The sequence below is a fragment of the Pelodiscus sinensis genome, chromosome 32 (genome assembly GCF_052426305.1).
Source record: "Pelodiscus sinensis isolate ZL-2025 chromosome 32, ASM5242630v1, whole genome shotgun sequence".
NCBI classification, from domain to species: Eukaryota; Metazoa; Chordata; order Testudines; family Trionychidae; genus Pelodiscus; species Pelodiscus sinensis.
Window position 1 is genome coordinate 14,655,877 of NC_143083.1, and position 27,882 is coordinate 14,683,758.

At 63.3% G+C, this 27,882-nt stretch overlaps 1 protein-coding gene across 2 annotated transcripts; it reads right to left on the minus strand.

Annotated features, from left to right (window-relative positions):
- Window positions 1-1,412: 1,412 nt before the first annotated feature.
- Window positions 1,413-27,882, minus strand: MIDN (midnolin). Of its 2 annotated transcripts, none has more exons than XM_075902668.2 (8): window positions 27,524-27,882; window positions 24,715-24,940; window positions 23,302-23,389; window positions 22,990-23,052; window positions 14,268-14,660; window positions 13,007-13,139; window positions 12,274-12,567; window positions 1,413-4,745 (listed from the first exon to the last, which is right to left on the minus strand). In XM_075902668.2, exons 2-8 carry the CDS (start codon window positions 24,930-24,932, stop codon window positions 4,483-4,485), a joined length of 1,452 nt encoding a protein of 483 aa, XP_075758783.2. In that variant the 5' UTR covers window positions 24,933-24,940; window positions 27,524-27,882; the 3' UTR covers window positions 1,413-4,482. The 2 variants fall into 2 exon arrangements, with proteins under 2 accessions (XP_075758783.2, XP_075758784.2); XM_075902669.2 differs by lacking the exon at window positions 27,524-27,882 and adding an exon at window positions 25,093-25,369.

The following is a 27,882-nucleotide window of genomic DNA, read 5'->3' on the forward strand; positions in this document are numbered from 1 at the left end:
CCATGGACCCTAGGACCGGAAGAGGGCTCAGGTCCCATCCCCTGCCCGCACCAAGGGCAGGACCGAGCCTGGAGGAAGCAGCCAGCTGGTCCCAAGGGGAGGCGCCCGGGGGCCCCCCCCATCTGAGAACTCAGAGGACACTGGCTTGCAGATGGTCCCAGAATGACCCCAGACCAGGGCTCCCCGGGGGGCTGGCTGCACCCCGGCCTTATACCCCCTGGTCTGCAGCCTGGCCGGGCCCCCGTCACCTTGGGCAGGAGCTGGGGACCTGCACAGCCGGTCAGAGCTTGGGCCTGGAACAGACCCCTCCCCCCCCGCCAGGGCTCAGGCCCACGCTCAGCCCAGAGCACCCAGAGACACGTCCGCGCCCCCCCCAGAGCCGGCGGGGACGTCGGCCGAAAGCGGCCGAGTCACCACAGCCAGGAGTCAGGCCACCGGATTCACAGCTGGGCCGGGCCGAGCCCCCCACATTCGATCCCCCTGGCGCCCCGCTGAGGACAGGGTGTGACCCAGGGACACCCACCCGCTGGTCTTGGATCGGACCCTCGTGCTGCTAAGTCCCAGGTCTGCCAGAGGCAGGTGATGCTGTCCTACCCCCCAGCTGGGCAGGGCCCCCCTACCCCTCCACCCCCATTTATTTGCTGAACGGGAATCGCCTGCAAGCGAGCGCCTCCCGGCCACGTGGTACAGAGGCGTTGGGGTCTGCCCCAGGAGGAGGGACAGGGCCCCCCTTGGGCAGGAGCGAGGGGGCAGCCTCCTCTCCACGCAGCGCGCGGGCCGGGGGACAGACACACGGGCCGGGGGCCTGGCGCTCCAGCCCAGGAGACGTCTTCCAGGGCAGGTTCTAACCCACCCGCGCCCCAGTGGGCACGTGGGGGAAATCCCAGCCCCCCAACCCCGCCTGGAAGCGCTGGGGCGTGAGGAGAGCTGTGGAGGGCTGCCAGGGCCAGGCCAGTGGCTGCGCCCCGGGCGTGCGTGGATACACACACACACACACACACACACACACACACACGTTGCTTCGGGGACACACTGCCACATCCACACCTGCCACGCCCCTCAGACAACACGCCCCCGCCTTGTGCGCTGGCCAGGGCACCTTCCCACGGCCGTGCCCCCGCGCCCCCGGCCTGACGCACACACATTCCCGCCAGCTGGGCCAAGCTCTTTTGCACCGGAGCCAAGAGGCAGCGGAGAGACACGGCTCCCCTCTTTGCCCGGAGGGTTACCAGCCCCGCCAGCACCCTGGCAAATAGAAAGCAGAGGGAGGGGTGGGGGGGAAGCCACCGACCCACAGGAGGAAAAAAAAAAATTGAGCTGCAAGTGAGAAGCAAACAAAAAGCAGACCCCCCCCAGTCCCTTCGCACACCAGAAACGGGGGGGGGGGGGAAAATGGGCTAGTAGATTTTGTGGGGGGGGGAGCCTCCAGGCAGGGTGCGGATGCCGGCCCCCGCGGCTTGGGGCCAATTCCCAATGCCAGGGGAGACCTGAGCCTCAGGGGATCGGATCGAGGCGAGCCCGGGGCCAAAACTGGCCCTTAGGTCCCCCACCCCGCTAGACGCGCCGCCTGCCGTATTCCCCTCCGCTTCAGCGCCCATTGCGTTTCCAATCCACCAAGAAGAGAGGCTGCTAGGCCGGAGCGAAGCACATTTGATTCAGTCTGTGTTTATTATTTTTAAACCATTATTTTTTTTTTCATTTTACTTAATACAGGTAACTTAAATGAGGTGATATAACATGAATACCCTCCCCCCACACGCACCCGCACGCACGCACCCGCACACACGCGCACACACAGCGGGGAAGGTTAATGCTTTCCCCCTCCCTCCCCCCCCATATTTTTTTCCATTATATATAGATTTAAAAAAAAACAAAAACAAACAAACCAGGACCGAAAAGGGGTGGATGGCAGGAGTGCACACACCGTACAAAAGAGTACATTTAAATATCGAATCCAAAATAAAAAAAAAAGTTTTCAAATAGAATCAAATAAAAAACCCTACGACACGTACAAAGGAGGTTCACTGCGGGGGGGGGAACAGGGTGCCCAACGGTGTCACTTGACCAGAGGGGGCGGGGCCCCATCGCTCCGCGGAAAGCCACCGAGCCAATCAGCTGGCACCGAGGCACTAGGAGGATGGTCCCGTGATCCTGCAGGAACGGACGTCACCGGGGAACGGATGAATACACCGGAGTAAGACGGACAACGGCTCGGGGCGGGGTTCTTGCTACAATTGGGGGAAGATGAAGAACAAAGGCAGGGGGCTTTTCTTGATGGGGGGGCCAGCAGTATCAATACGTTGGGGGGAGAACTGATTAAATCCCCCCCCAAGTTTAAAAAACAAAAGGGATCTCGAAACCTGCGCCAGCCTGGATTCCCAGGGCAATGCGCCCCCCCCCCCGACTCAGGATACAGCAGGGTGGGGAAACAGGGCAGCAGGCGGTACCCAGCTTAGTGGCAAAGTTGCTTCAAGTTTTCCCTTTCCCGCGAGAGCAGGAAAGGTGCTGGAGGGGGACCCCCCATAGAAATCCAGCCCAGGGTGCGTTAGCGCTAGGCCTGTCTAACCCGACGAATGCTCAGGCTCAGAGCCGGACCAAAGGGACCCCCGCCGCCGCTCGACTTTGAGGGGGAAATAAAGGCTCGGTGAGAGGAGGGGCTGGCTCGGGCCTGAATTAACCCATTCACCAGCAGGGCCTTTTGTCCTCAGGAGAACATTCCAACCGGAATCCCCCTGGACAGGGGACAAAAGCAGGATCTTTTCCCAACCTCCCTCCCCCTGAGCTAACCACGGTTCAAGGGCTTTGGTCTCTCCCCAAGTTTGAGTTAATGCTACCAAAGAGAAAGAAAAACCCAGAAGTTCCACAGCGGCTGCTCCTTCCTTTCCTGATCTCCCCCCCTCCCCACGCCCGTCCTTTGCTCATTCATGTGATTTTAAGAGAGTATTTGCATCCATACCGCCCAAATGAAAAAAAAAAAGTGAAAATGGAAAACTTTGATCTTCTCCCTCCCTCCCCCGCCCCCTCCTTTCCCACCCCTCCCCCAAAACACACAAAAAAGAGTTTTACAGACAAAAAACACATCACGAGGGGTTTTCTATTTGCACAGATCTGACGGGGGGGAATGGAAAGGAGGGGAGGAGAAAAAAAATGGGACAGGAAAGAGGATTTCTACGGTCTATGCAAGACTAGGTCAGAACTGGCTCAGTCAAATTATTAATGTCTATAAATACTAGCCCCAAGGCCTGCCAACAGCCGTTACCAAGTACTGGGTTCATTTATTTATTTTTTTCCTTGTAACTTTCCTTTTTTTAAGTTAAAAAACACGACCAACAGCTGGGTGGAAACAAAATTCTGAAATTCCAAAGTTGGGTCTCTACAGCAGAGGGGGGAAAAATCTTTTTTCTTTTCCCGCCCTCTTCCATAGAAAATAAAGCAAGTTGCCGTTGCTGCCGCAACGCATCAGAATTAAGTAGACACACGCACGCACCCCCCAAAAAACAAACTAAAAAAGGAGAAGCCGTGCATTGTAATTTACAATGCAAAGCAGGGGCGGGGTGAGGAATACACACACCGGGAGGAGGCCCATAGCATCTCTGCTGAGGGTCCGTAACAAAGTTCTCCGAAAGCCAGCACAAAAGCTGTTACCGGTGGGACGGGGGTGGGGGAGCGGCCCTAGCACTGCTTCACAATTAAGATCTGTAAAGTGCATGTGGGGTTCTTGTAACTGAACTGTGCGGAGGTGGGGTGGGATGGATTCGTTGAAAAAATACGATTAAATTAAAAAAAAAAGCTATTGGCTGAGCAATGCTACATATAAAAAAAAGGGGAAGGGAAAATAAACAGTCTCCAAATTCAGGGCTCCCACTTGGCCCAAGCATGCACAGCACACCCCCCCCCCCCGTCAACCCCCCCCAAATATATATATAGTGAGCGCCAGGCTCCACGCCGGCCTGTCCTGTGCATGCTTGGGGCGTTCACAGCAAAATGAGCAGCTTTGATAACCCACAGGTCCCCTCCCTCCTCCGACGAGCGAACGCACCGCTCTGCAAAAAAAATAAAAAAAAATAAGTAGGAAGTCCGGAGGCTGCGCCATTCGCCAGGCAGGCTGGGTCAGTGTCTCGGGCGTGGGTTTTCTTGGTTCGGTGGCGGCGTAAGGCAGGCATGTTAGAATCCACGTCTTCGCAAATGGGAGCAAAACCAAATCCAGTTCGCTCGCTTGGAACTCGGGCGCTGCTGCTCCCCTCCTCGCGGGGCCGGGAGCGCTCCCGTCCCCCCCGTCCCCTCCCCTCCCCTCGGAAAAACAAACCAGGAACACAACAAAACGAGACCAAACGTGGGGCGACCTCTCCAAGACTTTCCCGACAGATCGCTCAGGTCCGCCCAAGGCATCCGGCAGGGAGGGAGGAGACCCAAGCAGTGGGACAGAAGAGATGAGAGTCCTGGCTCTCCCCAGTGGGGTCCGTCCCACCATAGGCCTGGGGTCTATGCTACGACAAATTCCGATTTCAGGTCCGCCTTGACTTCCGGCTTCCACACCGAATCCTCGAAGTCTAGGTCCAGGCTGCCCTCGCTAGACACGCTGCTGTTGCTGTTGGTCCGGCTGGACTTGCGGTTTGGCAGCCAGTGGTAGGGGGCCCTGGCGTCCCTCCGCGCCTTCCGACGCAGCCGCTTCTGCTGCATCAGCAGCTGCAGGCGCTCCACTTTGCAGCGGGTGGCGCGGTTCTCGGTCTGCCGCAGGCGGTCACCTGAAACCAAAGGGTGCGGGGGTTAGTTCCACTGGGTGCCAGGCCCCTGAGCAAGATCAGGCCTCGGTGCCCTGGAAGGGGCGGGGCTTCGGGAAGAAGGGGCGGGGCTTCGGGAAGAAGGGGCGGGGCTTCGGGAAGAAGGGGCGGGGCTTCGGGAAGAAGGGGCGGGGCTCAAAGGACTGCAAAACCATTGGGATGGGAGCGCTCCCTTGCCAGTTTCAGCTTGGAAAAGAGACAACCGAGGAGGGGCCTATGAGAGAGGCCTATAAAATCCTGATTGGCGTGGAGAAAGGAAACAAGGAAGTGTTACGTACTCATCATAAACACAAGAGCTAGGAGTCACCCCATGAAATTAATAGGCAGCAGGTTTAAAATAAACCAAAGGAAGTTCTTTTTCCCCCCCACTCAGCGCACAGTCAACCTCTGGAACTCCTTGCCAGAGGATGTGGTGCAGGCCGAGACTAAAAAAGGGTTCAAAAGAGAGACAGATACCTTCACGGGGCACCTGGCATTGGCTGCTTTCGGCAGACAGGACACTGGGCTAGACGGGCCTTTGGTCTGACCCAGTGTGGCTGTCCTGTTGTAACTACTGCCCCTCCGACCACACCAGCCAAGGAGACTTGCCCAAAGCAGAGTTGGGAGTGAAAAACTCTCTTGCATCAAATCAAGCACCCCAGTTTGAGAGCACCTCTCAAAGGGTCTACAAGCACCACAGGAACCAGCAGGCGAGGATCACCACAGTTGGGGAAACCGAGGCACAGCGCAGGAACGATTTAACTGCTAGCCCTGGTAGAGCACTAAAAGACAAGCTAGAGAGAACAGCGTTGCCTTTTTAGGAAAGCCTGTTGGATCCAGGTGCTACAAGGTCACCTGGTAGGTCAGGGGCGGAACTAGGTCTAGAACAGGAGTCCTGAATCCCAACTCTCTTCTCCAACCACTAGACGCCGCTCCTCTCCCACAGCTGGCATCCAGGCCCCCTGTCCCCGCACCCCCTTAGGTAGCATGCGTCAAGCTCCAATTCTAGCATCTTTCTTCCTCTACTTTGGGATCCTGCTGGTAAGAACCTGGACCGGGGGGGAGGGGCGGGGGTTGTCAAGCCCTACCCCACACAATGATTTACCCTTCCCCTCCTGGAGTACAGGCCCGAAAGCTTCGCTCCCAGGCCTGCCCCCAAAGCGACACCCTCTCCCCAATTCTCAAGCAGTTCCCAGTGTGTTTCATCGCCATGGAAACAGCAGGGGGGTTGGGGAGAGGACCCCCCCCCACACACACACATCCCCTTCCTATAGTCAAGGAGAGGTAGAGCAGGTGGGGGGTGGGGGCCCAAGGCAAGGGAGGCCATTTTGAACGGGCCCTTCCAGCTCCTGGCGGTACTAGCCCCCCTAGAATCTCCTCTTCAGGTCCCTAAAATGCCGCTACCCCAAGCCTCTAAGTAGAGGGACAGGAGGCTGCAGAGCCCAGACCCATGGCCTGTCCTCAGCAGAGCGGAGAGGGGGGCTACTAAGACACCCCCCATCGAAACAGTCTTCTGGGGGAGCTGCAGCCCCCCCCACAAAGCCCCCCCAGCGCCCACGCCAGACGGGCCAGCTGCCCCGTTCCCAGGGAGGAAGGGGAGGCCGGGCAGAGACGCTGCCCCCGAGACAGGAGAGGTGCCATCGGCGGGTTTCCAGGGCATTTCAATGGGGGGGCTCCCCTTTAGCAAGCGGAACAGAAGCCACTGGCTGCTGCCCGCCCACTCCTCTCCATCCGGGGCGCCAGGGAGAGCGCGCCCAAGCCCGAGCGCCCCGCTTCCTTTAGCGGCAAGTGGGAGGATGAACAATTGCACATTGAGCGAGACGGGCTGCGGCGCTGGAGAAAGAGGAAAAAAGGATCCCACTCAATAATAAACTTGGCCGTGAAAGCGGCTCTCTCCCCCCCGCCGCGCCGGGGAAGGGAGGGGGGCCCGCAGCACCGGGGGGTGGGGGCGGGGAAGGGACAGAGCTGGAATTACAGCCGCTCGCTTCTGCAGCCTGGCAGAGCAGGGACTGGAACCGTGGCAGCCCTGCACCACGTGGGCGGGAAGCAGCGGACAGAACGGTGACTTGAAAAAAAAGGGGTCCCCCGTTTCCTGCACTACAAGGTGACTCAGTTCTCCACGGTCTCTGTGCCTCAGTTTCCCCATCTGTGAAGCAGGGGTGGCACGTTGCTGGGGGGGAGGTGTAGGAGGATAAGTTGGAGGTTCTGCCGAGGGATTCTAGGGCCTTGCGAGAAACCAGAGTCAAATATTCCTTATTTAGACTGGGGTGCAGCCTACAGGCCCCCAAAGCCATGCTGCTAGGCACGATCCCAGCACAACAGAGGCTGCCCCGAACCCAGCGCACGTCCAATCGAAGTCACCTTCCTGAACCCCAGATCCAAAGCACATGCAAGCCAACGCGCCGGGGGGGACAGGCGGCCAGGTACGATCCACCCCCTTGGCCCCACAGCTGGTCTCTTTGGCAGGGTCCTGATCCCAGCGGGTGACCACGGTTGGGAGGTAGCTATGCCTGAGAGCCCCATGGCGGGGAGGGGGGAGGAAGAGGGGGGTCTGAAATCAGTGCCCCTAAGCTACAGCCAAAGCTCTCCCCTGCAGCTCTAGCTCCCCCCCACACACACCAAGGCCCCCATGCCCTCCGTGGCTGCCTCGGTGGGCGGAACAGCATGCCCAGCGCAGCAAGTGAGCATCAAATATTTAGGATCCCCTGTGGGGGACAGCGGAGGGGGAGGGGGAAGAGGATCCCTGCAGAGATACTAGCGCTGTGTGTCTGGAGTGCGAACCAGCCGGCGACACACAAGCAACAGCGCTGGTTTGTGTCTCCCCCCTCCCCCCTGCATCCCCTTCTCCCCCCCACAACGTCCCCTCCCTCCGTGAAAGCAACTTCCCCTGCAGCCGGCAACCCGAGCGCCAGTCTAGGCCAGATCCGTCCTCGCACAGCGGCGCTACTGTTCCCGGGAGCGCAGGACAGCTGGGTGCGCAGGACAGCTGGGCTCGCGGGCGGGGCGCTGGGGCGATGGCTTAGAGAGATGGAGCGCCCCCCCCCGCCCGCCGGCCCCCGCATGGGCCAGCTGCAAACATGTCTGAGCCAGGTCCTAGCACAGGGCAGGGGGTGGGCGTCTCTGAACCTTGTTATTAAACCCCTGGGGCGGGGGAAGTGGAACATCTGGTCGCCCCCGCTCCCACGCTGGGGGGGGGGGGGCGCTGGAGAAGCCCAGTGGGGCCGTGACGCAGTGACCCATTTCATCCAAGCACCCTGGAGGAGTCGCCGCCTCGAGAGAGGCAGCCAGGTTCCTTCCGCCCCGGCCCTCCCGCCGGGCCAGCTCCGTTTCACCTTGTGGTGTAGATGGGACCCCTGCCCCACAGGACACCAGCCATTCCGAGGGCCTGCCTGCCCTCTCGAAAGCGCCTCAGCCCCCCCGGAGCGGAGACGGGGGTTCGGAAGGGTCTTGCCCGCCGAGCGGCACGGTGCCGGCCTCCGAGTAGGGGCCACGGCCGAGACACGGAACCCCCCCCCCCCCAGCTTTTCACCAGCATGGGCAGTGCAAAAAGCAGCTGTGGTGATGGGGGGAGGGGGTCAGGCATCCCCAAGCCCTCCCTCAACAGCCATGTTTCAAGATGGCCACCTCGGCCTGGCTTCCTTCCCGTGGGGGCCCCGCTCGCACGTGACACGGGGCCCCCCCCCGAGAGCTTTCGTTTGCAGTGGGGTGTGTGTGTGTGTGTGTGTGTGTGTGCAGGCCCAGTGGGCAGGAGAGTCACAGTCACTCACACACACACCCACCCCCCACCCCCCCGCCCGGGGCCTTCGGAAACGCAAGCAACTCCGGTTTCAGTTCTTTTCTCTCAGCCAATCGCTGCAGAGAAGGAAGCTTTGGGGCGGCCAAGGCCCCGGCCCCCTTCCTGCTTTTAGTGGTGCAGGTGTACGGAGGGGAGCGGCCGCTGGCAACGGCGGGGGGGGGGGCCTTTCCACGCCTGAGCGAGTGGGTCTAAGACACACCCCATCCGCCCTGCCCCTCCTCCCCCACCCGGCCCCCTCCCCTGCCCCGGCGTCCAACCCCTCCTGGGGGCGGGGCCCCAGACACCCCGAGGCCGTAGCCTCCAAACACCCTCAGCCCGTGGAGAACGGGGGATAAAGTCCCCCGCCGCGTGCAGGCGGCGCCGCGCAGCAGGGGCAGGCGTTGGGAAGCCAGGTGTGCGATGCTGTTGCAACACAAGCCGCGACCGACGCCCCAGGGGAGGGCTGTTCCCAAGCCCAGGAACGGGGGGGGGGGGGGGGAGGAAATGGGAAAGGGGGGGGCGGGAGTTCGCTTCCTGCCGGGCTCCGCACATTTCCAGTCTCTGGAGCAAGGTCTTTGTCGTTGGGTTTCTCCCCCCCCCCGCGCTCTCGCTCTCTCCTTCCCTCCCCCTCAGTTTCCTTTCGGCAGCGCCCACCTCCCTAAGCCGGAGCCAACTGAGCAAACAGAGCGGGGACGCGGGACTGGATGGAATGCGGCGTCTCTCCCCCCGCCCCCCCCCCGCGCCCTGGGAGGTCAAACCCAGCCAAGGGGGCGAGGAAGCAGCGTTGCTCTGAGCAGAGGAGGGGCGCGTCGCCAGAGAGGCCCTGCGGGTGGGGGGCGGGGAGGAGAAGGGGGGGCATACAGAGGGCTGGAGGCTGGAGTTTGCTAGGCAGCCGGGACCTCGGATCACACAGGGGAAGGGGAAAGGAGAATAGAGCAGGAGGGGCGACCCCCCCAACACACACACACGCACACACACGCGCACACACGCGCACACACAGTGACGTCCCTGGGCGCTAGCACCCCGCCAAGCCCCGGCCCGCGGCGCCCGCGTCACGAAAGCAAGAACAGGGAGGGGGCGGGAAGGCAAGAAATTAACTTTCTGGGGAGGGGAGGGGGGGGAGGGGAGGGGAGGGGGCGGCTCAAAGCTCAAGGTGAATCAAGAGGCTGCTCCCTGCAGATAAGTGGAGGCTGAGCCCTGCTATGGGAAGGGGCCGGGCGGAGACAGCACCCTGCCTTGCCAGCAGCCTACACCGCCCTTGGAAGGGCCTCAAAGCCCTTGGCTGGTGGCGCAGGCAGCTGCCCCACCCCCACCCGCGTGGGAGGTCAGGAAACAGGTCCCACCCTTGGGGAAACCGAGGCACAGAGAGGGGGAGCTGGCAGCTAAGCCAGGAATGGAACCCAGAAATCCTCCAAGGCTCCTGCTCTAACCACTGGACCCTATTCCCCTCCCAGATCAGGGGTAGAATCAGGAGTTCTGACTCCCCACCCAGTGCTCTGACTAGTAGGCCTCACTGCCTGCCCTCCCCCGGGCCAGCACACAGGTGTCTCAACTAACAGGCCCGTGCTACCTCTGTAGAAGTTGGTGGGCTTTGCCGCTGCGGGACGGGACGGGGGCTGGCGGCACACGCCCGACTTGTAGGGTCCTACACAGGGAAGCAGAGCCGGCCAACACAGGCCTCTCCAGGCAGATGTGTGGCTGGAGTCTGCCTGGGAGACCCCACCGCTTGGTGCCCGGACCGAGGGCTCTGCCCCTGCTGGGAAAGGCCGAAGGCGAAGGGTGGGAAATATATTTTCAAGCCTGCCAGGAGGAAAAAGCAGGCTTGTTTTGCGTTGACCCCTCCCCCTCTCCCACCCGCTGCTATTTCTGCACCGTGCCCCCAGCCTCCAGCTTCCTCAGGGCCAGGCCAAAAATGCCAAAGCAGAGGCCAAGTGCTTTCTTCCCGCACCCCTCCCCACCAGCCTCCCTGGCTGTGAATGGGCCCTTTGTCTGGCCTTGGCAGAGAAGGGGGGTTGCATGTAGCCGGAACAGAGGCCAGGGCAGCAGGGGACAGAGCGGGGGGAGGAGCAGCGCCGGCAGGGGGAGGAGAGGGCCGGCACGGAGTGAAAGCAGAGCAAGGGAGAATCCTTCTGCCCCAGGACCGGCTGGGAAGTGTGGAGGGCGGGGGACAGAGTCACCCCAGTCCAAGCTCCCCACGCAGCCCCTCGAACGGTGCCACTGCGCCGCCGCAGAACACGCGTTAGCAAGCGGCTGGCTCGCTCCCAGCGGGGTTCGGCCGGGCCTGGCGGCCCCCGGCTCCCCCGGTTCAGACGCGGGACGAAGCTTCCCAGAGGAATCGTGACCCCAATCCGCACGAGGATTCCGGACGTCACCCGCGGTGCCAAAGAGGGTTGGAGACCGACAACGGGACACGCACGCACAGGCGCCTGCTGCCCCACGTGAGCAAGCCTCAAGGTCACGCCTACGAAATACCAGCTTATTTATATCACCACTGACCCAGGCGGACACGGGAACCCCCTCCCCTTCCCACAGATGCTGTGCAAACACCAGGGCCCTTCCCAGCTCTGCTATTCCCCTGCTGCATGTCCTCGGGCAAGGATCCATGCCTCAGTTTCCCCATTGGTGAGGGGGAGGGGGCATAATGAACCTGAATCCTTTGGCTCCTGATTTTAACACTTAGGTTTTAATTTGCCTGCCTCCAAGTCCAATTCACCAAAGAGGAAATGAAACGGACGTAATCTGGCAGCTTTCAGATGCCAGTTTGAATGAGCCGCTGACAACCCGGGGCCCACTGCGCAGGTTAACACAAGCCACGTGGCTTTGCACAGCAACTCACTCGGCTGCCAGGGTTAGGGGGGAAAAGTCAAGGAAACAGGTTTGCCAGCGATTCCCTGGGGGATCTGCCACATTCCCTGAGCTGGGAACGGCCCTGAGGAGAGGCAACTTGGGGGTGCACAGCAGCGGCCAGCTTGGCCATTAAGCATCTCTCCAAATCAGCCCCTCGTCAGGAAAGCATCAGCACAGCACAGCAGTCATTTCAATATGCAAATCAGGAGCAGGGAACATGACCCCCGACCTGCGCTGTAAGAAGGGCCGGGCAGGGACCTGCCATCTCTCAGATCCTCACAGATATTTCGGGCCCTAGTGCGGAGTCGGCTCGTTAGCCTCCAGACAGGGCGGCCCTAAGCAGAGAGGTTTGCAGCCTGCTGGCAGGAGGAGGTGGGGGTTGCATTCTTCTGTGCAGAGCAGCCCCCCGGGGCAGAGCGAACCTGCCCAGCTGTGAGCTTGGAGGGGTCGGAACAAATCGGCAAAGGGCCATAAAGAAGCAGCTTTGCTTTGCAGCTCTGAGCGAGCCCTTTGCTCCGAGGCGGGGGAGGGTAAACCCACCAGCCCCAAGCGCCATAGCTTTGCCTTCGTGCAGTGAAGGGGAACCCCTTCCCCTCCGTCTCTGGCCTACCCCAGCTGAGAGGACCAAGAGACCCGCCCTCCTGCCTCTGAGGGCCGCTCGCCCTCACTCGGCTGGGCCTCCGCCCACAAGGGATAATCCTTCGGCCCCAGGACCGGCTGGGAAATGTGGAAGGCGGCTTGCTCCCAGCTTGGGCCTGTCCGGTCCAGCCCGGTTGCCATGGATACGTCGCAGCATCCCTGATGACGAGGCCTGGGGCGAGCAGCCGAGCCGCAGCCCAGCCAAAGGGGCCCGAGTAGGGGGCTGGGGCTAGGCCGGGGGGCAGGACTCACCGCTGGGCTTGCACATCCTGATCTGGCTCTGGCACTGGACCACGGAGTGCAGGGGCTGCGAGGCCATGGCGGCGGCGGCCGCCAGCTTCTCTGAGGTAGTTTTGCCGGCAGGGTCGGGGGAGGGCGGCGGCGAGGAGGGGGCGCACTGCGTCTGGCACCGCAGCTGCGTCAGGGACTGCGGCATGCCCTGGTAGTGCCGCGTGGCGCTCAGCAGGTCGTTGAGGATCTGAAGGATGGTGCCGATGTCACGCCGGGGCCGCCCGCTGCTGTCCTGGCAGTTGGGGTGCAAAGTGCCTGCAGGGGAGACGAGCCGGGGAGGAAATGGGTCAGGGAGGGTACATCATGCCCCGATGCTTGTAGGGGGCGCTTGGGGGGGCAGGGGCGGAGCCCAAACCGTGGCACACTGTGCCACCCCTCGGGGCGCCCCGTGAGCATCCATGTGACCCACACGCCCCTAGAAACAGCGCAGGGCCCTGGGTCAAAGTGGGGGTCGCTGATTGAATCTCCCAGGAGTCCCGGCAGCCAAACCTGGCTTGGGCGCCCCGCCCCAAGCAGGAAGAGATTCCACAAATTCAGCTCTCATTGGCCACCAAAAGTCGCCCTCCCGTGGCAACGGCTTTTGGTTACCACGCCAACCCACCCGGGGCCCTGGTCCAGCCCCGGTTCTCCCCTCCCCGCTGTCCCGTGCGCGTGGCGAGTAAAGAGAGAGCGGGGAACCTGGCCCCCCACCTACCGGAGAAGGTCCCTGAGAAGACCCCAGGTGCGTGGTTAACGAAGCTCTCAATGACGGCGCCGGGTTTGCGGGATCGGCTGGTCGGGGCTGGGCTGCTGCTGGTGGAGTTGTTGCTCCGGGAGCTACAGTCCACCTGGCAAGGGCAGGAGAGAGACATTGATGAGCCGTTAGCGACAGACGCCAATGAGCCAGACGGCTCCCACCATCCACAGACCTCAAAGCACTTCACAAAGGAGGGCAGCGTCCCTGTTCCCATTTTAAAAGTTCGGGAAACTGAGGCAGTGAAGCAACTTGCGCACGCAGTGGCAACAGAAGCCAGGTCTTCGCATGCCATTCCAGGGCTCTATCACGCAGGCACCAAAAGCAGTATCGCTAGCAACACCTGACATCAGCCAAGTCTCAAACCCCAACGTGAGGGCCTAGCCCCATTCAAAACCATTCACAGGGCAATTTTAATGCTACCATCTGCCCTATGTTTGGGTGTCGAGGGAGGCCCAACAGTTAGGGCACCAACAGAACTGGGCTCTACCATGGCACCTCGAGTGAACTGCAGCCCTTGATCTGTGCCTCGGTTTAGCCCCATTTCACAGACAGGTAATGTGGATGCCTGCCTCTGGGAAATGCCGGGCAATGGAAGATGCCAACCAAGGACCTGATCAACAGGGATCCTATTGTGAGCCCAGAAGGCAGCTGGGCATTTCCGCCTGGGGCTGTCCTTGGGTTGGAGGCATTTCGCAGTTCAAGAGCAGGAGGAAATGCACAGACCAGACCGGATATCTTCTCTCCTGCAGGGAAACCCACCCCCCGCAACCCCCTGCCAAATCCAGAGCAGGAGACCTTTGCCTTGAAAAATAAGAATATGAGGCCGTGTCTGGCAGCCGTCACCTCGGGATCTGGCGGCATTTGGAACCCTTTAGCACAGCCACACAAGCAGACGGGGGAAAACCGAGGCACGGAGCAGGGAGGGGACCTGTCTGTCAAACCCAGAACACACAGGAGGGGAAAATAGACAAGGTCTTGTCCTAACCCTTCCAGAGCCAGGAGTCCTGACATCAGCTCCTTCCTTGCTCACCAACAGCCGGGCTGACAGCTGGAAGGGGCGGAGCCTCCAGCAGAAGGGGGTGTGGCCCCCAGCCCTCTGAGCCCAGCAGAGCAGTGCTCCGGCGGCAACTCAAAAGGGGCCCAGGGCGCCGGCTGTCGCCACTTTCGATCGCCCCTTTGGCCCCGCCCCCCAGAGACGCCCTTTTAAAGCCGGACTCACCTCTGAGCAAGACGAGACGACGCTGCTGTTAACCGTTTGCGCGCTGGCCCCGTGTGACCGGAACATCCCCGCCGTGACGGGGGCAGGGTGGGCAGTGTTACAGTACATGGGCGTGGCCTGCGCCGAGGGGGCGGGGCTGGGGGCGGGGCTCTGCTGGCAGGTAGGCACCACGGGGATGCGGGCGAAGTTGGGGCTGCTCCCTCCGTGCAGGGTCCGACACTGAGGGGTGGGGCCAGCCGCGGCCCCGGGCTCCCCCCGGCTGGCGATGACGTGCCGATGCTGGAGCTGCCCGCCGCTCTGCTGAGCCGCCAGCTGGAGCTGCACGAACATCATGTGGTCGCCCACCCGCAGGGCCAGCGTCAGGGGGGACCGTCCCGACAGGAAGTCGTTGACCTGGGGAGAGGAGAGGCGTTAGGGGCACGGTCTCCAGCAGCAGGGGGGGGGGCAGCCGCAGAGGCCGACCCATGGCCAAGGGGGCGTGACCGGACTCGGGGGGCGGGGCACCATTCAGCCACCCCAGCGCCGGGGGGCAGGAGGGTTGCAGGCACCATGGGTCCAAGAGGGCCCCGAAACGAGCCTGCTGCCCTCGGAGGGCTCTCAGATGGGGCCTGCCAAGAGCCGGGGGGAGGGGAAAGGGCGGCGGATGCCTTGCGGGGGGGGGGGTCTGTTAGGGCTACAACAGAGAAATTGTCCCTTTTAGCACAGGGATCTCCTGGCTGCAGGCGCCCCCCAGAAGCCAGCAGGGCACTGGTGGGGGGCACAGGAGGATCAACATGCCCCGTCTCCTCCCCACGTGCCCTAAGGAGCAGCCACCCCACCCTAGCGACACGGCCACTCCCCGCAGTGCGCACAGGAGATTAACCGGCGCTGGGCGGGGGGCCCTGCCAGGACAAGGTCCAGGGGCAGGGGCTGGAGTCCGCCTGCCAGCGCGCTCTTTATGGTTGCTCCTGCGGACGCTCCCTTCCTGCCCCCACCCCAGTGCAACGCCCCTCTCCGCTTGCACAGCTGCACGGCACGATTCCCAGCTAGCCCAGGGTCTAGCCAGCCCCGGAGCCTGAGCCGGCTCAGCTGACACCCTCCTTCCCCAGGCGCTCACAGCCAGGGGAGGGCTTAGCAACGGGCTTCCCTGCGCCCTGCCCCATGGCGGTCGATTGCAGCCACCCCAAGCACTGCCCCATGACTTAGCCGGCACATTCACAGCCCTCCAGGGAGGCAGCTGGTAGCCTGTGTTTATTTTGGTGGTGCACATCCACACCTGCCTTGGTACACAAATTTTATTCCACACACACGGATGGAACACATTTGAGGGAAAGTTGCTGCCCGCCCACCCCTCCGCAAGGCCCGGCAGCTCTGCTGTGCAAAGCCGCACAGTGTCCATGGATTTGGGAGACCAGGTGGGGGAGGAAAAAGACGCCGATGGAGGTGGTGGGGGGAGGGGTCGCTTAGGCCGCGCTGCTGCAGAGCCCCCCCTTAGTGAACGGCAGGCTGCAGGCAGCCCAGCTGAGCAGGGGGCCGTGGCAGAGGGCATCCCGCAGGGGTAACATCGCACCGCCCACCCGCTTCTTGCTGAAAGGGGCTGTCCCGCTGCCCAGCTAGCTCTCACGCTCTGCCCGCCCCCTCGGAGCCGTTAGTCACCCCCTGCAGCTCCCCCTCTCCCCCCCACCCCTGACCTTTCTGCAGCCCAAACCGCCAGTGCCATGCAGCAGCGCCCGCAGCACGCCCACCCCCCCAGCGCCGGGTCACACCCCCCCCGGCCCCACCTGGGCAGACCCTGCAAGTGAGGTTACCTGGGCCTGAGGCAGGAACTCGCCCCCTGCCAAGGCTGCGTGGGCGCCCCGCCCCCGGCAGGAAAGCCGCACAGAGGGGGGCCTGCGTGGGGGTCGGCAGCAGCCGCCTCCCTGCCGCCAGCCTGCAGCGCCCACCCCTCTGCTGCCAGGCACCCGAAACAGAGCCTTGGCCTCGCAGCCTTCCCGGGGCCCCAGCCGGGACCCGTGTGGGGAGGAGGCCCCCAAGGCAGGAAGGCGAAGGGGCAGGCGGGGACACGCGGGCAGCGCTCCGGGGGCAGGCCCCTGTGCAGCGTGACTCAGGCAGTGAGAGCACATAGCAAAGACCTCAGTGCCCCCCACCCCCTCCCGGACACCTACAAGGGCGGGCCCCAGGGGGTGGGGAAAGGAGTCAGCCACCCCACCCTCCCCACAGGCGGAGCAGCTGGGAGGGGAGCACAGCAGGGCACGCCCATGAAAAGCATGGGATGCCTGAATGGGGGGGGGGGAGGGGAGGGAGCCTTCTGGAAAAGCCCCCAACAGCTGCTCCTCCCCAGTGCTAAACAAGGCCAGAGATCTTCCTGCCCCCCCCCCCCCCCATCCCAAAGCTCATTACACATTCTAGGAGCAGCGTAATCATCCGCCATCTGCTCTGGGAGGAAGGGGCGGGGGGGGGGGGGGTATTAAAGGCCCAGCTCCCTGGTTCAGTGCTGCCCCAGGGCCCCCAGCCCACACCCCTCCCCCACTACCACTTCGCATTCACCCACAGGGGCCAGCGTTAACCCTTGCCAACCCACGGGGGGGGGGGGTTATTCCTGCCCTCTGGCTCATCCCTTTGTCCTGGCTCGCGGAAGGGGATGCCAGCTACCTCGGATCCTTCTTGCCCGCTGATGCTGGACCAGAACTGTCCCCCCCCAGAACTCCCTCTGTTCTCTGTGGGGGGTACAGCCCTGTGTCACCCCCTCCCCCCCAGTCCAGCAGCTCGTGGACAGGGCAGATACACACACAGCAACCAGGCTGTGCGGCTGTTTCCTTACACACACACACACACACACACACGCGGGATGGGCCCCCCCCCCCCCCAACAGGAATCTGCAGCCCCCTCCAAACAGCTTTTCCACTGCACCAGCCCAGCGCCCGAGGCAGGACGCGCCCCTCTGCTTCTTGCTGGAGGAGGATCGGATCCGCGACCCAACCAATATTGGCCTGGGCCGGGTGGTGTGGGGCAGGGGCCTGAGATGCAGTCAGAGGCAGCGAGGGCTCTTCTCCGGCCAGCCCCCCCCCCCCCCCCGTCCACACCTTCTCCGCTGGCCACTGGCAGGGCCGCCCCTGCACCGCTCCACCCCGGCCATGCCAGGAGCCCCCCCGCGCCGAGCGCCGCGCTTCTGAGAAGCCGTGGGAAAAGCAGCTTAAAAATAACAGCGAAGCCCCGAGCGCGTCAGATGGAGGCCGCAGAGGAAGAGGTGGGCGGGAAAGAGATGCTGCAAGGAGGGCCAGCGAGGTTACCGCGGGGGGAGGGCACGCTCCGCCGGCCTGGCAGTGACCCAGGGAAGAGATTTCTGCGCCCACCTACTCTGCAGAGCCTTGCCTATGGGGAGGGGGGATTGGGGCACTCTCAGGGGGTGGGGTAGATCCAAGACCCCCCCCATCTAATCCCAGACTCCATGGCACTCATGTCCTGTTATGTGCCTCAGTTTCCCCATTGAGAAGGGATGGGGGGAGGGTGGACTCCCCCAACCCCCAATAAACCCACAGGACCAGCGAGCCCCTCGCACACGCCGGGAGGGAGACAAGGGCTTTGCCGGCCCCTAGCAGAGAGCCCTCTCTGCCCGCCAGTCACGATTCCCCTCCCTCCAGCCACAAAAGATTCCCCCGAATCAAAGGCCCAGCAGTCACGACTCCCAGCCCCCCCCCCCCCCCCCCGCCTCCAGCACGGAGCCATTCAAACGCACGGCGCTCGCCCCCGCCGGCGAACAAAGGGCCCGCACGCGGGCACGGCGCTGCCCGGAGAGGCACCTCGCGAGGGCTCGGAATTAGCCAGGCGCTGGGGCACCCCAGCCCCCCTTGTCTCAGCGGAGACTGGCTCCCTTGTTCTCCAGGAGATGGGAGATTAACATACGGAGAAAAGCCCAGGCCCCTCCCCCCAAAGAGCAGCACTGCTGGGTATCAGCCCCACGGCACCCCCCCACCTACAGACCCTCTGCTGATCGGGGGGTGAGGGGGGGGGAAGAACATCCAATTCCTACCCGGCCCCCCCAGCTGACCAAATTGCTCATTTCTAGCGTGTACAGGAGGGGCCTGGCACGGGGGCTCACCCCCCCGACCAGAAAACACCCGAGGTGCAGATGGGGGGGAACCTATTATAATTCAGTGTCCCAGCCATGCCCCCCCGCCAAGAATAGCACCCAGGGGTCCCGGCTCCCGGTCTCCCCTGTTCTAGGCAAGCTACAGCCTCCCTCCTCCGAAACCAGCCTTCCCCTCCCCCACCGCGACAGTCCTCCCAGCTCTCTACCACCTCCAGGTCCCCTTGACGTCAGCAGCCACCCATGGCTCCCTGCTTCCTGGCAGAGCGCCTGACTCACACCGGCCTCCTCGCACCCCGGCCTGGCCCTGGCCGGCTCTCAGCCACGGCGCCTGGAGAGCCCCAAGCACGCCGGAGCGCACCCCCCGGCCCAGCCCTGGGCACCCCCGGACCCAGCCCCCCCCGGCCCTGGGCACCCCCTAGGCCAGCCCTTCCTCTCCCGGCCCTGGGCACCCCCGGACCCGGGCACCCCCGGACCCGGGCACCCCCCAGGCCGGCCCTTCCTCTCCCGGCCCTGGGCACCCCCCCCCGCGGCTCAGCCCTTCCTCTCCCGGCCCTGCAGGGGAGAGGAACCAGACCAGCCTCTCCCCCCAACCCCACCTCCCAGCCAGCTAACCCCGCCCCTCCCGACTGCTCCCAGCCCCCCCTTCCTCCTCCTCCGAGTGCTCCTGTTTGTGAAACCCCCCCCCACTTACCAAGCAATCTGCGCCCCCCGCCTCCAGTTTGTGAATCACCCCTCCCCCCCAGCTCACTGGTTACAGGGCTCCCCACCTTTGAGTAAGGGCAGGGAGGAACGCTCCCCACCCCCACACTAGAGCTTCGGCTCCCCTCCCCCACACATTCCTTCAGCCCCACTCCCCCCCACCAGAAAGCAGGATGCTCCAACATAAACACATCCCGCCCAGCCTGCTCCAACGCCCACAGAAGGGAGAGAAAAGCTCCGGCTGAATTCCCTGGCCATTGGAGCGAGGCCACCGATCCCCCCCCTCCCCCCCCCCGCAGCAGGCAGCCCCAGTACCCAACCCGCCCCCCCCCCACACGCCTGCACCCCTGCTGGGAGCGGTCTGGGCCCGGTCCCAGGGGATCAGGCCAGTCTCCCCTGGGGATTCTGCAGCCCTTTGGTGGGGGGGGGGGGGGGAGGAGGCAGGCAGGGAGAGGAGAGGCCACAGCAGGGACCCTGCGGGTTGTTGCCAAGCCCTGGAGCCCTGGGAGGGGAAATCTAATTTGTCTCCGAATCCAGCCCCGGAGATACAGGGAGCGCGTCCCTGCTGGTTCCCAGAAACACGGATGACTCACAGCGCCGCCACATTCCCTCCTCTCTCCAGGCGCCTGGCCTGGCGTGACCTTCCCTGGCCCCCTCCCAGCAGGGGCTGAGGCCAGGGTGGGTGCAGGGAATGGGGGGGTAGGGGAGGGACCCTGACCCCAGAGCAATAGGAGACTGGTACCAGGCAGGGCTGGGGGGCAGGAAAACAGTCTCCCCCCCCCCCCCGCCCATGTTATTGACAAGACTGCCCTCTGCCCTAGTGAGCATGCAGCATCCCACCCCACACAGGCCTGATGTGCCGGGTCAGCCCAGGCCAGAGCTGGGGGAGAAAGGCCGGTCCAACCCAAGGGGAAGGAAACAGCCCCCCCTCCCCCAAGGTCGGCGTGAAAACCGTCTCTCCAGCTGCACACAGCTGCAGCTGGAGCCCTGACACCGGCTGCTGCGGTCCAGGCGCCGCCGCAGCCACGGGATTTTCCATCCCGAGCAGCACAAAGGAGGGAGAAGTATTAAAAAAAAAAAAAAAAAAAAAAAAAAAACACACACCACCTTCCACCATTGAGAAATCACATTCCTTCCCGGGAGACACCCAGTGACCTCAGACCCGGAGCCAGGCCCTGGGGCCGGGCACAGAGCCCACCCTCGCCCGCAGCGGCTGGGAGGGCCCCCGCGCACCCCAAGGACCAGCCTGGTGTGGGGGCTGCATGCACAGCTGAGCCTGCTAGACAAGGAGCGATACCCCTGCGCCCCAGCCCAGCAGGACCCCCGGCCGAAAGCTACGGGCCGGCTGCCAGGCAGTGGGAAACCTGCCCCGTGTCTGGGGCGAGCACCGGGCCTCCGGCCACTTCCTCCAGGCTGCCAGGCAAAGGCTTTGCTGGTCTCCCCCACCCAGAGGAAGCCAGAGCTGAGCCGCTCGCATCAGCGCCTGACGCAGGCAGCACCGAAGGGAGAAGCATGAATGAAAGGCGTGGCTTCCTGTCCCCCGCCCCCCAGGTGCCGGCTCTTCCTCTGTGCCGAGAAGGCTTCCTGAGGCAGAGATCCTGTCAACATGGGGGGGGAGGGGGGGAGCTTGCCACTTCCTAGCCCAGACTTCCCACTCCTTTCACGGCAGCGGGACCGGAGACTAGTGACCTAGGAGGCTTTTCCTGGCTCTAGCTCCTGGCAGAGAGGAGGAAGTGGAGGGGTGTGTGGGGGGGGTGCAGCTTTGGCTGGGGACTGGCCCAGTGCATCCTAGGGGCACCGACTGCCCCCCCCCCACACACATCTGCTGCCCTCACTCCACGCCAGAGGGGTGAAGCCTTTTGCCGGGAGGCCTGCAAGGCGCCGACTCCATCCTGCCATCCCCAGGCGGGTAATCAAAGCCAGCCCCGTGCCCCTCCCCTAAAGCAGCCCTCGCGCCGTTCCCAGGGAGGCCGGGCCGCACGCAAGTTTTCAAGATGAGACAACACACCCACCCACCAGGCGGGAGGACCCCGCCCCAGCCTCCCGGCTGGCTCTGCCCCTGCCCACCCTCTCGGGGCATGAGCCAGCAAGCCCCAGCGAGGAATCTCAGCCTGACCCAGGCGGATTCCTGCCCTCGGCCCCTCCCAGGCCTTGAAAGACGCTTTGTGCAGACAGGAGATTCCTACAGCTCGTCTGGGCTCCTCCCCAGGCTGCTGCCAGAACAGCAGCTCTTCACAGACTGCACCCCTTCCCACGGGAGCCTTGCACGCCCCATGCCCCCGGCCCTCGTCTCGGAGCTGCCCCGCCCTGAAAGTAGAGGCCGGCAATGGGTGGTCCGGGCACCGCCTCCACCGACCAGACACCGAGTCGCGCTGAGCACCTGGAATAGCCTGCCAAGCCCCTAGCGGGTCACCAATGCCCCCTGCCAATCCAGGACATGCTGGGGCCCAAAAGCCACCTAGGAGATACCGGAGTGCGCCATCCCCAGCCCGGCTAGATGCACAGGGACACTGAGCCCAAGCAGGGGGCTGGGGGTGCTCTGTTGCCTCCCTGCAGGGGCAAGACCCTCCAACCCCACACGCACCCTGCTCACTTTGCCACAGCTCGACAAGCAGCGCTTAGAATGGCCTGTATGGAGTCAAGGTCGGCCGCGGGGGGAGGGGCCTCCCAATGGCATCAAGTCCGCCAAGGCCATTTCACGCTCCAAGGACAATGCAACTTTGGGGCGAGCCGCGCTGCACGAGAGGGGGCTGGTCACTTCACAACAGAAGGGCTCGAAGGAAGCAGCTGCCCTCCCGTGTTTCCCACCCACTCGGATCCAGAGCATTTAAAAAAGGTACCAGAGAGGGCCAGGCATTAGCATGTGTTTGCACAGTGCTTGGGGGGCGGAGTGCCGGCCAGCACTACGCCGGTGGCTGAGAATTAAAACTAGGGACTTCAAGGCTTTTAAAAATAAACTGCGGGGCTAGCTGGGGGGAAGGAGAGGGGCTGGGGTTTTTAACGACCAAAACCAAAGAAGGCTGCTCAGGTCTCCCCCCCTCCAGCCCCAGACACACATCAGAGGGTCACCCAGCAAGCCGAGGGTTGAGGAAAGAACCCCCCCCCCCCCCGGTCTGATTAGCAACCGCACACCAGCCAGCCGCCAAGTCACCTCACAGTTATCCTAACCCAGCGCCCCCGCCTGCCCCCTCCCCAGCCGTGAGCCCCTGGTGCAGACATTCCAGCCAGGCCAGAAAGCGGCTACCTCTGGTTTGCCTCAAGGGCGGTTCAGAGCCTGTCCCTCCCCCTCCCCAAACAATCCAGCGGGGTAACCCTACCACACAAAGCTGCCTCCTTGGAGAATTTGCATAGGCACAGCCCTCCCCGCCCCCCCCCCCGCCCCGCACCTCCTCCTCCCTCCCCCCACCCTGGATTCTGCAAACACCACAGCAAGAGGCATTCTTCCCTCCAGCCAGAAAGGCATCTGTTGGGGCTGAATCCAGCTTTTGTCTTTACAGTTGGAGGATGGAGGGAAACCAAGGCCCAAAATACACCCACCATGTGGAGAACAAGCTCCCGCTGCCCCCATTACCCCCTTGGTTGAGGGCCTGGGCAGAGGAAGCATGGCCTAGTGGACACTGGGGCTCTGCCGCTGACCTTGGCACATCACCCTGCCTCAGTTTCCCCTCCCACTCTAGACCCAAGTCTTCACAGCAGGGACTGTCTCCCCCTAGGTGCCCATGGTGCACAGCAGGAACCCACCCTTGGGTTTTGGCCTTTAGGCAGAGTAGTAACAAATGATGATCAAACCCCTCCACCCCAGACATCAGACTCCAGGTTACTCTTTGTGGAGCTCTCCAGTACACGCAGGAAGCCGTGGGGACAGGGAAAGGGTGGGGGAGGGGGGGTCTGAGACACAACCATCTCTCTGCAGGGGGGCTTTGGTGTCAAGGCCCTGACATTTCTGCTTCTCACCTGAGTTTCCGTTAAGCTCTCCAGAGCCTGCATCACTGATTGTTCTGGTCGGGAGGCCTGAGACTGAAAGGAAAAAAAAATAAAAGTGTGCGTGTGGCTGGGGGGGGGGGGGGGCGGCTCGCATGTCACTTTCACTATTTATACACCGAGCTGCAGCGCAGCCAATGAAACAGGCAGCTCAGGGCCAGTCCCCGCGCCAACCTCCCCTCCATACAACAGGACGGAGTTGGAGGAAGCGGCGTGTGTGGCTGAGCCGTTCAGGGCCCTGCTCTTCAATAAGAGATGGGGGAGGAAATAAAAAGGGCTATTTACCATCAAGCCAGCTTCCACCGTGGGGACCAGCGTCAACTTGCTTCCTTCCACGACCCCCAGATCCTGCAGCTTTCCGGAGCTGAGGCGGCTGCAGCAAGGGAAGGACACACGGACAGAGACGTCAGACTTTGGAGGGGCACAGAGCGAGCGAGGGAAGGGGGCAGTTAGAGGCAGGGGGTTTGGCTCATTTTAGAACCCAACTCTGGCACCCTCCTTGCACCGTTGACTCCGAAGTGCATGGGGGGGGGGAGCGCAGGATCTGTGTGTGTGGGGGGGGTTGAATTACATTTAGCACAATGCCCCCCCCATCTCTCTTTCCCCTTCTGGATCCCATTCTGATCCTGCCCTCCCCTCCCTCCCTGCACAAATTGGGTCTGTCCCTCACTCCCTCCCGTTTATTTTGGAAAGGTTACATCCGAGGGGCAGAGCGGATGCTGCAGTCATCCGTCAAGGCCGTTCACCGGGCCAGGGCTGTGCAGTTGACTGGGAGAGGAAGAGGAGGGCCTGGCTTTTGTGTCTAACAAACAGCCCCCACAAGGGCAAGCAGAATTCAGGTGCCTAGAGGAGGGGGCCAGGAGCAGAGGAAATTCTGACCAGCTTTGGGAGGAGGGAACCGTGGGGGTAGGGCTGACACCCCCCCTTTTATCAAGTGCAAAGGATTTCCCCTCCCCCACATACACAACCAGCCCCCCCATTAGAAACCAGGTGCTCCATTCACTCAACCCTGCTGCTCACACTAGCCAAGGGGGGGGCGAGGTAAGAGCAGCTTTAGTGGGGGGGTCCTTTCTCTAGGTTGCCTCCTGCTGGAGGGGACTAGAGGAAATAACCCCCCCCCCCTTCCTGCACCTTAAGCACCAGCTGTCTCCAGGGCGGAGAACCTGGCTGGGTCTGAACAAAGGAATGTCCCCAGCTTGGCTCAGGAGGTAAAAGAGCCCCCCCCCCCCCGCATGGCTGGTGTGAAAAGGGGGAGCGTCGCCCCCCCCCCCCCGGGGGCCCAGCTGGGTTCAACGTTGAGAACAAAGGGGCAAGCGGCCGGCGGGCCCAGAGCCGGAAAGTTCGGTGGGATCTAAGGCTCCGGAGTCTCCATTTTAGGTGCAGGGCCCATAGTACAGCTGGGAGGGGAGCAGCTTGGGGGGGGGGGGGGAGCATAAATGATTCTTCCAACAGGGGCCGCTCGGCCCAGCCGCGCTGGAGATGGGGGGGGGGGGGGACATCCTGCCGGGTTCAGGCGCAGGAGGGTGAGAAACGCCCCCCCGGAGAGGGAACCCCCCCTCATCTAAAGCACTTTGATCCTTTAAAGCCCCAAGGAGCGGGGGGGGCTGCTCGCACACCCCCCCCCCCCGAGAGAGACACTCGGGAGCTCGAGTTGGGCCCCGTCTGGGGGAGTTTAACGCGGGGGGGGGGGGGACCGACCTTTCTTTATGCAAGAGAGCCAGCCTCTCCTTCGGCACCTTGAGCCGCTGCGACAGTCTCCGCTTCAGGCCTTCCACCGTCTCCTCCAGGGGGACCGAGAGCTCATAGCGGGTCCCGGTGGTGCTGTGGATGTGCAGATTCATGGAGGGCTCGGTCGGGACCGCCTCGCAGGCTGGCGCGCCTCGGCTGCAGCTCCTGGCGCTGGGCTGCTGGTCCATTCGGTGACCTGGGGGGCGGGCAGGGAGCAGCGGTTGGTGTGGCGGCGGCGGCGGCGGCGGGGGGGGGGGACCGAAGGAGGAGGGGGAAGTGGAAGGGAACAAAGGAACAACCCGAGCAGCCGGCTCAGCTGCGCGCACAAACACACGCGCGCGCACACACCGGCCGGGGTGGGTTCGCCTTCCCGAGTCCTCCCTGCACTCCGGCTACAGATCCAAGAGTCACTCCGGATCCGTGGGGTCCTTCCAGGTCTTCTTCCGCGGGGCTTGAAAGGGGACTTGGTGGGGGGAGAGGGGGGTGGCCACCGGCTCTTCCTGACGCACGGGGGATTGTGCCCCGATTTAACCTCCGCTACAAAAGCCCCCCACGAGTCACGCTCCCATCGGAGACTCCCCTTCCCCCGATGCCTTCCGAGGACGCGGATTTCGCCGGCAGAGGCGGCTCACACAGAGCGCAGCGTGTGTGTGAAAGGGGAGGGGGCGGCCTCCGTTGTGTAGGGCGGGGGGGGTGCCGAGGGAGGGGGAGAAATAGCTTTTTTCCCTTCCTGTTCCCCCCCCTTAGGGCTGGACCCGGCTCCCCGGCAGCCGCCGCCGCTCCCAGCTCCGCCGGTGTGAAAGTCACACGCACCGAACGCGGTAGCAAAAAAAAAAAGTTATAATGTATCAACGTTCTACAGGGGCGGAGCTTATTCCCCCTCATTCACTTCTTACTCCTTCGCACGGCCTCCAGCCAATCGCGCCTCTCCGAACGCTGAGGCAGGCCAATCGCTGCCGGCCCAGTGCTCCCCCACGTGGAAGACTGACTCCTCCCTCCCTTTCAGAGCTTCCCCCCCGCCGCCCCCCGGCCACTCCACTTTTCCCCTCCGCCTTTGCCCAGCAAATCCTGACCTACTGGAAACAAGAGGGGTTGCCTGGTGCCTGGCTAGATTCCTCCCCACCCACACACAGTTGCAAAGCCAGCCCCCCCCCCCTTAAAAAAAGCCATTCATAATCTATCAGCCTCACAACAAAGGGCTCTGTAGCCAAGCCGGCGGGCAGCTGCTCCCCGGGCTGGGGAAACGGAGGCTGCCGGGAGATTTACACGCGTGTGCAGGGCCCCGGGGGGGGGGGGAGAAACCTCCTCGGCTGCCCTTCGGCCTCGCTCGTGTTTCTGCCGCGGACGCCCGCAGGGCTGGGAGAGAGGCGGGCGAGCCTGCTCAGCGAAGCCATTGTTCTAAGGGGGGGGGGTTACATTACTGCCCCCTGCCCCTCCCCCGGAGGGAAACGAGAGGCAGGTGGTCGCTGCGGAACACGGGGGTGAAGCCAAGCTGCCTGGCGGCTCTTGGAGGGAGAAGGCGGGGGGAGGGGGGGACCATTCGGAGGCCTGGTTTGGGGGCCCGGCCGGTGGCAGGTCTGCCCTTGTGCGCACACGGGAGGAGCAAGGCAGCCGGGAACCCTTCGCGCTGGCTTTCGTGTAAGCCGGAGTGAGCTGAGGTCACGGAGCGAGCAGCGAGTGGACGGACAGACAGACAGACTGCCCCCCCCCCCCCGCCGGGCAGGGATGTGGGGGAATCGTCACACATTGCAACACGCGGATGCGGAGTGAGCAACCCCCCCACGACGGCTGCAATCCTCAATTCCGCTTTCAGGGGTGTGCTGGGGACAAGGGCCGGGTTAGCCGGTTGGCCCCCCCGGCTGAAGCCCGGCGCGTAAGGCGCTTACTGGAAGCGCTCTGGGTTATTAGGGGGCGGAGGGGGGGTTATGAACAGCTGCAGAATGAGTCAGCAAAGCAAGGGCGCCCCCTGCTGGGGACGAGAAGATCGGCAGCCCGGTTAGCCCCCCCCCGTTGGGACAGGGTGTCCTCGAAGAGCTGCTTAATACAAACCCTACAGCGGTTTAATCCGGCGTGGGCACCAACCCTCTGGGAGAGCGTGTAAACGGCCCTGATCCGCGCGTAGGCTCCAGGAGCGCCCGGACAAGGGGCCTATCCGCAGGGGGCAGAGCTCCGGCCTGGAGGAAGGACCCGGGACGCCGGGCCTCGCCGGGGAATCAATAAAACCGGCGCGACCCAGCGCTGCCGTCACTCGCCCCTGCCTGGCCTGGGATGTCTCGCCGCCAGCCAGCTAGCCAAGCCTGGCTCCTCCCCCGCAGGAGAGGTGATGGGGAGATTAAAAATCACTGACCGAACCCACCAACTCTCTCGGGCCTGTCAGGAAAGATGAAAGAACCCCCCCCCCCCCGCCTCTATTCCTTATGCCTCGTTCCACTGAAGCGCAGCTCGGAACCGGAGTCAGACCGAATCAATCAAGGAACTGCACAAGGGGAGGGGGGGAGGGTTCTGGCTCATGTAGGAGCCCTGGAATGGGGACTGCCAGGCAGCCTGTCTCCCAGGCTGGTGTAAACCGGGATCGGCGCCAATGGGTCCACAGCGGGTTGATCCGAATCAAACCCGGACATCTGCCCCGCCCACCCCCCCTGGTACTGTAAAGACACTCAACCCCGCGCTGAGGGCACACGGCTGTCGCGAGTTGTCCTTAAGGCCAGGCAAGGAGCTGGCTGCGGGAAATTCAGCCCCAGTTCCAGACGCCCGGGCCCGGCCCCAGCGCACGACTTACCCGCTGCCACGGCTCCTTCCCCTCCGCGCGGCGGCAGCCGGAGCGGCTCGGGCTGTCCCCCCGAAAAAGAAACTTATATTCCCAGCGAGCACGTGACCCAATCCGGCTCCGAATCTCCCCCCAGGCAGGTAAATCCCAGCGCGACTCCGGAGTCCGCAGCAGCCCAAAGGGAACCAAAAAACCGGCCGCTCCCGTCCCAGCCTTGCTCCCGAGGCCGCTCAGCCCTTTTCTTTACTGGTCGGGAGGCGCCCGAGAAGTTTTATTTCCCCCTCCGCGCACACAGCGGCCTGGGTGGAGCCTGCGAGAGGAGGATCCGCCAGCCCTGCCGAGTCAGCAGGGAGCTGTCAGGTGACGCCACG